General features: G+C 40.5%; 1 protein-coding gene across 5 annotated transcripts in view; it reads left to right on the forward strand.

Moving 5' to 3' along the window:
• Positions 1-2,126: 2,126 nt before the first annotated feature.
• Positions 2,127-9,961, forward strand: part of ZBTB44 (zinc finger and BTB domain containing 44) — a 29,286-nt gene continuing 21,451 nt past the window's right edge. For all 5 annotated transcript variants that reach the window (XM_005863012.2, XM_014537041.1, XM_014537042.1 and 2 more), the window contains exon 1: positions 2,127-3,200. In XM_005863012.2, coding sequence (XP_005863074.1) covers positions 2,183-3,200 — 1,018 coding nt within the window. In that variant the 5' untranslated portion in view covers positions 2,127-2,182. The remainder of the gene's footprint in view (positions 3,201-9,961) is intronic.

The raw sequence follows: 9,961 nt of genomic DNA on the forward strand, positions 1-9,961 counted from the left end.
TGTTGAGCATTCACAAAGTGCTAAATACTATGCATTTAATGCATATATTATTTCACTTAGTTCTCATAACAACCATTGAGGAATTGTTGAAGACAGAATCTAGGCTATCACATTCTAAAACCTGGACTCTTAAACCCCTACATTGATTCACTTTATGTCCTAAATGGGACAGTATATGGCACTGAAGTTAAATAAGGACTAGAAGGCTGCTTGGATTTGAATCCTGGGTCTGCTACTTAAGAGTTATTTTACTTCAGCAAGATAATTAACCCTTTTCTGTCAAACAGGGATAATAACGCACCTACTGGTAGAGACCATGACAGACAAATAAAATATCAAAAGTGAAGCAGTTAAAGCTAGGCAGTTCATTAAAACAGTAGCTCATAGACTCCACTGATAAGACAGGTAGAGGGAATTAAAAAATTTTGTTTATATGTGAAGTTTTTATAAAAAGGTTTAACTTACTTTTTTATTAAATGTATTGGGGAAACATTGGTTGATATTATATAAATTTCAGGTGTACATTATAATTCGGCATCTGTGTACTGTTGTGTGCTCTCGTCTCCTCTGTCGCTATATGTCTGACCCCCTTTATCCTCTTCGCCCTCCCACGACAACTCTTCCCCTCTGGTAACCACATTCTGTTGTGTGTGTTTTCTATTGTATATCCCACACATGCGTGAAATCATAAGGTTCTTGTTTTTTTCCATCTGATTTATGTCACTTAGCATAATACTCAGGATCCATCCATGTTTTTGCAGAGTAATATTCTATTGTATACAGGGTAGGGCAAAAGTAGGTTTACAGTTGTTTGTATGGAAAATAATACAATAATCCCGTATAATAAAAGCCTAATATGCAAATTGACCGAATGGAGGAACAACCGGTCACTATGATGCGCATTGACCACCAGGGGGCAGACGCTCCGTGCAGGAGCTGCCCCCAGCCCACAGGACCCAGGCCAGTCAAGGCAGGTACCAGCGGGGGCCCCCCAATTGCCCTGCTAGTCACCCCACAGATCGGCCCTGATCGCCGGCCAGGCCTGGGGAACCTACCTGTGCCTGAATTTCGTGCATCAGGCCTCTAGTTAAATAATAATACAGGAATAAATGCATCTTTAAGAATAAGTGTTTTCAAACTTTTGGTTAAATACCCAGAAGTGAGTAGTATTACTGGGTCATGTGGAAGTTCTGTTCTCAATATTTTGAGGAACTTCCATACTGTTTTCCATAATGGCTGTACCAATTTAAATTTCCACCAGCAGTATGCAAGGGTTCCGTTTTCTCCACATCCTCTTCAATACTTGCTGTGTTGTTGTTTTTTAAATAATAGCGTTCTAATAGCTGTGACATAGAATCTCATTGTGGTTTTGATTTGCATTTCCCTAATAAGTAATGATGTTGAATATCTTTCCATAGATCTGTTGGCCATCTGTATGTCTTCTTTGGAAACATCTTTCCATAGATCTGTATGTCTTCTTTGGAAAAGTATTCAGGTCATCGTTTTAAATCAGATTTTTTGTTTAGTTGAATGAGTTTTGTCTATTTTGGATATTAGTCCCTTATTGGAAGTATCATTTGCAAATAATCTTCTCTCATTTGGTTGATTGCCTTTCTGTTTTGTTGTTGGCTTCTTTTGCTGTGCAGACATTCTTTAGTTTGATGTAGTCCCATTTATTTATTTTTGCTTTTTGTTCCCCTTGCCTTTGGAGTCCAGTTCATAAAAACATCTCTGAGACCAATATCCATAAGCTTAGTTAGTGCTTATGTTTTATTTTGTGCATTTTATTGTCAGGTCCTACATTCAAATCTTTAATTCATTTTGAGTTAATTTTTGTGTATAGTGTAAGATCATAGTCTAGTTTGGTTCTTTTGCATATGGCTGTCCAGTGTTTCCAACGTCATTTATTGAAGAGATTTTTCCTTTATTGCCTATTCTTGGCTTCTTAGTTGAAAATTCGTTGCCCATATATGTGTGGAGGAATGTTTAATATATTCTCTACCTTGAACTTTCTCACTGCCATCTTTTAGCTTTTTGATTTAGCATAGTGGCTACATGAAAACTATCTAAATTACCTATTATGACTACTAAACTATCAATTAATGCTTATTTTATGTATTTTTTAGGTCATTCCTGATTCATTTGCATCCTTGAAGAGCATCTGTAGAAGAGGAAGGAAAAGATGGGTGTGAAAACATTTACTCATAGCTCTTCTTCCCACAGTCAGGAAATGCTTGGAAAGCTAAACATGCTGCGAAATGATGGACATTTCTGTGACATCACTATTCGTGTCCAGGACAAAATCTTCCGGGCACATAAGGTGGTACTAGCAGCTTGCAGTGATTTTTTTCGCACTAAACTTGTAGGCCAAGCAGAGGATGAGGACAAGAATGTGTTGGATTTACATCATGTTACAGTGACTGGTTTTATCCCCCTTCTAGAATATGCTTACACAGCCACTCTGTCAATTAACACAGAAAATATCATTGACGTGCTGGCTGCAGCCAGCTATATGCAAATGTTCAGTGTTGCTAGCACCTGCTCAGAGTTCATGAAATCAAGCATTTTATGGAATACACCCAACAGCCAACCGGAAAAGGGTCTCGATGCTGGACAAGAAAATAACTCTAACTGCAATTTCACTTCTCGAGATGGAAGCCTTTCACCCGTGTCGTCAGAGTGCAGCGTGGTAGAAAGAACCATTCCCGTCTGCAGAGAATCCCGGAGAAAGCGCAAAAGCTACATCGTTATGTCACCCGAAAGTCCTGTCAAGTGTAGCACACAGACAAGCTCCCCCCAGATACTGAATTCTTCAGCTTCCTACTCAGAAAATAGAAGTCAACCAGTTGACTCTTCTCTAGCTTTTCCCTGGACTTTTCCTTTTGGAATTGATCGAAGGATTCAGCCTGACAAGGTTAAGCAGGCAGAAAACACCCGGACTTTAGAACTACCTGGCCCATCTGAGACTGACAGAAGAATGGCTGATTTTGTGACTTGTGAGAGCACAAAAACGACCTTGCCTCTGGGTACCGAAGAAGATGTCCGGGTGAAAGTAGAAAGGTTAAGTGATGAGGAGGTGCATGAGGAAGTACCCCAGCCCGTCAGTGCATCTCAGAGTTCACTGAGTGACCAGCAGACAGTGCCAGGAAGTGAACAAGTCCAAGAGGACCTTCTGATTAGTCCACAGTCTTCCTCAATAGGTACAGTGTTTTCTGTTTTTCATGTTGCTATAATCAAATCAGTTCAAGCATTTTTAAGTACTTACTAGATTAAAGTTTTGTGCTGGGTCGTATAGGAAATATTGGGAAGAATAAAGTATAACTGGATTTTTTTTTTAGATGTTGCTACTAGTACTATAATTTTTTAAATAAGTTACGCATTGGGAAAGAAAAATAGTTGAACAATGCCTGATGGGACAAAGATACATACAGGTACATATGAAAGAATTATGAATTACTTCCAATGTAAAAAAACAACAACCAGTTTTTAAAAAGTCCAGTTACTGTTTTATTCTTTATTAAAATATTTACTGAAAACGTAACATGTGCCAAGCATTGGGGATACATGGTTTTAAAAAAAGGGGGGTTTAAGCCCTAACTGGTTTGGCTCAGTGGATAGAGCATCGGCCTGCAGACTGAAAGGTCCCAGGTTCGATTCCAGTCAAGGGCATGTACCTTGGTTGCGGGCACATTCCCAGTAGGGAGTGTGCAGGAAGCAGCTGATCGATGTTTCTCTCTCATTGATGTTTCTAACTCTCTATCCCTCTCCCTTCCTCTCTTTAAAAAGTCAATAAAATATATGGGAAAAAAGGGGGTGTTTAATAGTCTAATTGAGGAATCAGATGTGTAAATCAATGGTTAGTGTTAGGCAAGAGATATGAACAAAGTGTTACAGGTTCACAAAGAAAAAAAAAACAAGTTAATGCTGGGTATTTTTACCTTGGATGTTAAGTGGGAGTTTGCCCAGACAAGGGAATGACATTTCTTTGAAAATGTATCAAAGCATGGAAGTGTGGAAGAATCCTATATAATAAAACCCTAATATGCAAATTGACTGAAAGGCAGAATGACCTGTCACTATGATGCACACTGACCACCAGGGGGCAGATGCTCAATGCAGGAGCTGCTCCCTGATGGTCAGTGTGCTCCCACAGTGGGAGTGCCACTCTGCCAGAAGCCGGGCTCACAGATGGCGAGCACAGCCAGCAGTGGCGGGAGCCTCTCCCGCCTTCATGGCAGCACTGAGGATGTCCATCAGTCGAACATCCCCTGAGGGCTCCCGGACTGCGAGAGGGCGCAGGCCAGGCTGAGGGACACACACCCCTTCCTCCTCCCCCCCCCCCTCTCCCCAGTGCACGAATTTCATGCATCAGGCCTCTAGTACAGCAGTTCCCAACCTGTGGGTCGCGACCCCTTTGGGGGTCGAACGACCCTTTCACAGGGGTCGCCCAAGACCATCGGAAAACATATATAATTACATATTGTTTTTGTGATTAATCACTATGCTTTAATTATGTTCAATTTGTAACAATGAAATTGGGGGTCATCACAACATGAGGAACTGTATTAAAGGGTCGTGGCATTAGGAAGGTTGAGAACCACTGCTCTAGTAGAAAATAATAGGAGGTAAGATAAAATGAGTGGTTGAGAGCATGTTGTGAAGAGCTTTGAACACTGGTTTCAGTTAGGATTGCATTCAATGGCTTAAACCAAACAGGATTTTATTTTTTATTGCATAAAATGTTAGGAAATGGGAAGTCCAACCCTTGCCAGTGTGGCTCAGCAGTTAGATTTTACCTGTGGTTTTTGTTGTTGTTTTAAGATTTTTAAAATTGATTTTTAGAGAGAGAGAGGAGAGAGGAGAGAGAAAAAAACATCGATGTGAAAGTGAAACATCAGTCTGCTGCCTCCTGCACATTCCGTATTGGGGATCAAGCCCGCAATCCCGGGCATGTTGAATTGGCAACCTTTTAATGCATGGAATAAGCCCAACCAACTGAGCCACACCCGCCAAGGCAGATTTTTACCTGTTCTTTGTAAGTTCTCTTTATTACCATTTGCCCACCAAAAGGCTATAAAATCTAACACCCCCAGTTTAGGGCAAACAGAAGCACTAAATATAGCAAATAGAAAAAGTAAGTTTGGGTTGGGTTTTGCTACTCAGAAAGGTAACTAACTATCAATATCTGGTAGAGTTCAAGAAAAAATTTTATAAGTGAGAAGGACTTTGTGATATTGTTTCATTATTTATCTTGAAATAATTATCTGTAGCACCAATGACAGACATATAAATAGTTCTAGATAATCCACAGTTTATTATCTTAACAAAGAAATTCAGTTTTAACATACAGGTCCTAGAGAGGATTTATCTTACTACCATCAAGGCTTTGGCAGTACATGGAGGTTAAGTGTGTTTATAAGTGCTTTGATAATTATAGTTTTAATTTTTTTAATTTTTCTTGAAGTTTGTGGATAAAGACAGTGTAGAGTCTTGAGTAAAAGATAAAGCTTATGGAGTCTTGTTTTTGTTTTTAGCAGTATCAGTGTAATGTGTGGTTGTGCTACCGGAGAAATAGGTTGGGATTTCCCTAGTCAGGAATACAGAATCTAGTAACTTTTTTCCTGCCATTACAACATAGATCTTTAGCATAAGAAAGCCTCCATACACCCTAGAAATAAATAAATAATAAGCAAACAAACTCATGGCTTCATTGGAGGTAAAGGTGTCCCCTAATGCTTGGTTCCTATCCTTGGTGCCTCCTATCCTTGGAAGCCATACATTGGAAACATCCACTGCATCAACCCTTTAAAATCTCCACCTCGGTGTTGGTCCAGTGTTGATGATGCATCTCAGATGAACACTCTTGTTCCTGTCAGAACCGCCCCCCTCCCAGATGGCCTCCTGAAAATTATCCTTGGGAAATTGAGTCAGTTGAAAGATAGTATAACACTAAATGTTACACGAAAGAAGCAGATGTTGGCCTGGAAGAGGTGCAGTTTTAGATTGAGATGACTCAGGAGAACTGCAATGGCCCATAAGATTAATGCTTGTGCCCTACGTGCCCGGGTTGCGGGCTCGATCCCCAGTAGGGAGTGTGCAGGAGGCAGCTGATAAATGATTCTCTCTCATCATTGATGTTTCTATCCCTCTCTCCCTTTCCCTCCCTCCTTTTGAAATCAATAACATATTTTTTTTAAAAATAACGCTTGTGCCCTGGCCAGTGTGGCTGAGTGGTAGAGCGTTGGCCCATACACCAAAGGGTATTGGGTTTGATTCCTGCATTGCAGGTTCTTTCCTTACCCCCAGGGCGAGTGTGTGGGAGACAACCAATCGATGTGTCAGATTGGTGTTCCTCTCTCCCTCTCCCCCTCTGCCCCTCTCACTCTCCTCCTCCCTCTCCCTACCCCTCCCCCTCTTCCTCTCCCTTTCCCTCTCCCTCATCCTTTTCCCTCCCACCCTCCCTTCTACTCTCTCTAAAAATCAATGAAAAGGGTATCAACAACAACAAAAAGAATAATGCTTGTGTAAATTTCTATTTCCAGTGCTTGGCTAAAGATCAGTTGTCATTGATCAGGGACCAGACAAAACCTCCTGCCTGCTTGTGGGCATATGACACCAAATAAGCAAAGTAGTTGTGAGGACAAAGACAAAATTGAAGAAGTCTTTATAAGGCTCTTTTAAAAAAAACAAAAAACTTTTTGGTTAATATTTTTTTATTGATTTTAGGGAGGAGGGAAGAAAGAAAAAAACAAACATCCATCAGCTGCCTCCTGCACGCCCCCTGCTGGGGATAGATCTCACAGACCAGGTGTGTGCCCTGACCAGGAATCGAACTGGTGACCTTTCAGTGTATGGGACGACTCTCAACCAACTGAGCCATCAGCCAGGGCATAAGATTCTTTTCTAAACATCTTCATTAAAATACATCTTACAGCCTTAGCTGGTTTGGCTCAATGGGTAGAGCGTTGGCCTGCAGACCAAAAGGTCCCAGGTTCAATTCCGGTCAAGAGCGTGTACTTGGTTGCAGGCTCCTCCCCAGCCCGGGCTCTGGTCGGGGCGTATGCAGGAGGCAACCAATTGATGTTTTTCTCTCACATAGATGTTTCTCTCTGTCTTTCCCTCTCTCTTCCACTCTCTCTAAAAATCAGTGGAAAAATATCCTCAGATGAGGATTTTTAAAAAAACCCACAACTTAATATTATAAAATTCACCCATTTAAAGTGTATCCTATAGTAGTTTTAAGTACATTCACAGAGTTGTGCAACCATTCTCACAATCTAAGTTTATAATGTTTTCATCACCCTAAAAAGAAACCATGTGCCCCTGGACAGCGACTCACTTCTGTCCCACAGCCAGCTTTAGGCAACCACTAATATACTCTCTATAAATTTGCCTATTCTGGGTATTTCATATAAATGCAGTCATGCAATGTGTGGTCTTTTCTAAGTGGCTTCTGTTAATTTCCATCATATTTTCAGATTTGTCTGCATCATACCTCTCAAAGTTTTGAAATGTTTTCACTAAGAGTGAATGTAAAACAAGAGACCTTATGAATTTAGTCTCCAGGCCCAGTTCAGATGGACTAATTGGGACTGTGTCCATCCTTTCATTTTAATCTATTCCTCTTGGAAACAAGGGTCAACACAATAGGGAGACATCATAGGAGCAGGTATTAGGAGGTTGGAAAATAGTTCCAGCAGGGAACAATGACAAATCTGATTGGATAGCCAAAATATTCCCAAAAGGCTTTTTCTAGGAAAACAAAATATACCCAATACTTCAGTTAAATATTTGAGCTCAATTAGGCCTGAATTTACCTCCCAGCTAAGGGCAGGTTATACCTCAAAAGGAATTTTATTTTTTTAAGTATATTTTATTGATTTTTCACAGAGAGGAAGGGAGAGGGATAGAGAGTTAGAAACATCAATGAGAGAAAAATCAATCAGTTGCCTCCTGCACACCCCCTATTGGGGATGTGCCCGCAACCAAGGTACATGCCCTTGACCGGAATCGAACCTGGGACCCTGAGTCCGCAGGCCGACGCTCTATCCACTGAGCCAAACCGGTTAGGGCAGGAATTTTATTTTTTAATGTTTTTACTTTATTTTTATTATACTATTACAGATGTCCCTATCTCTCTGGCCATCACCACACTATTGTCTGTCTATGGATTATGTATATATGTTATTTGGCTAATTCTCTCACTTTCTTTTATCCAGACACCCCCTCCCCCTTTCTGCCCTCCCCTGTGAGGGATTTTAGATGTGCACTCTATTATTGAGGTTCCCGTGCAAGGCAACAAGAATTTCAGCTCAGTCTCCACAGATCCTCCATTTCTGCCAATGCCTTGTTGCAGAGTGCACCAGGAGCGCACCTGTAATTAAACAAGTTGAGTTCATTACTTGAGTTCACACACCATGGGTCTTTAGGGTTCAGTCAGCAGATGTTAGAAAGGACTTACTGGATTTGGGCTTGAGTTAGGTGATTTAGGGAAGATTAAGAAAGTGGGTTTTCTCAGGACTGGTGATGTCAGAAAGCAGAGATAACTCTATGACAGTGGTTCTCAACCTTCTGGCCCTTTAAATACAGTTCCTCATATTGTGACCCAACCATAAAATTATTTTCGTTGCTACTTCATAACTGTAATGTTGCTACTATTATGAGTAGTAATGTAAATATCTGATATGCAGGATGGTCTTAGGCGACCCCTGTGAAAGGGTCGTTCGACCGCCAAAGGGGTCACAACCCACAGGTTGAGAACCGCTGCTCTATGATTATCTTAACAAATGTCTAGGAATATAGACCAAAGTGAACCTAAAACAGCAGTAGCTTATGTTGGGTATTTTTGTGATTAGACATTGACATTGTTTTTGTGTGTGCTTAAACAGAATTGTGTGTTTTGTTTCAGACCATGTGACCTGGTCTGATGCAGGTGTTCTGTGAAATTGTTTTATGTCCAACAGGAAAACACCAGGCCCCTACCTGGGACCACCAGGCCCAGTGTCCATGTCTGGCCAGTTCCTAAATATTAAGGGCTGCTTTTTCTCTTCCTCGAGTATGAAATGAAATATTGTATTTAAAGCATTTAGAACAGTGGCTGGCACGTGGTAAATGCTCAGTAGTGGATGGCCACTGTGATTATTTTTCACCACCAGAAAAGAGTATTTGTAAGGAGTCAGTTTATGCAGCAGAAGCTATATAAACAGCACTCCCTATTGGTGGAAGAGCATAGCATTTCTCTTGATGAGACAGCCCTTATCATATAAAGCTGATTGTTTTTTTTTTGTTTTGTTTTGTGTGTTTGTTTTTTTTAAATATATTTTTATTGATTTTTTACAGAGAGAAAGGGAGACTTCTCATTGGTAAAAAACCATCAGTATCTCAGGAGGAAAAAGATACAAGATTTATTTTTTCCAATAGCTGCATGTGATACAACACTGTGTTATAATGTCTACAGTATGGATGGAATTCTAAAAAAAGATTTTGTTAAACTCTTAATTTAGTTTAGAGTGTTTTTTTGTTTTAGCTTTTGGCTCATTGAATAGCCATGGGGGAGAGGAGAATGCCCTTTGCTCACTATCAATCAAATTAGGGATCTAGAGGCCAAACTTTAGATGATATTTTAGAATGTGGAAATAGCCTTGTTTTAAGGGAGACCATCTGCAAGACTTACCTTGTGCTCCATTTTAGTTTTTTCACCAGCTTTTTAAGCCAATTCTTGACAATGCGAGAATTAATCCAAAGGGTAGTGGTTTTTTTTTTCACCTCACCAAGACCCCACTCCCGCCTATGTAGCTTGCCTGATGGTGAGAAGCAAATGTCTAGATCAGTCTTCCTAGCCTGCCCTAATCATATCTCCAGGCCTTTTTTTGCAAGTCTTTGCCTGTAAGATTTCATATTGCCTGTATTCTGAATAACTGCAGAAGTGTGTGTGTGTGTGTGTGTGTGTGTGTGTGTGTGT

This window comes from Myotis brandtii, unplaced genomic scaffold (genome assembly GCF_000412655.1).
Source record: "Myotis brandtii unplaced genomic scaffold, ASM41265v1 scaffold170, whole genome shotgun sequence".
Lineage (NCBI taxonomy): Eukaryota > Metazoa > Chordata > Mammalia > Chiroptera > Vespertilionidae > Myotis > Myotis brandtii.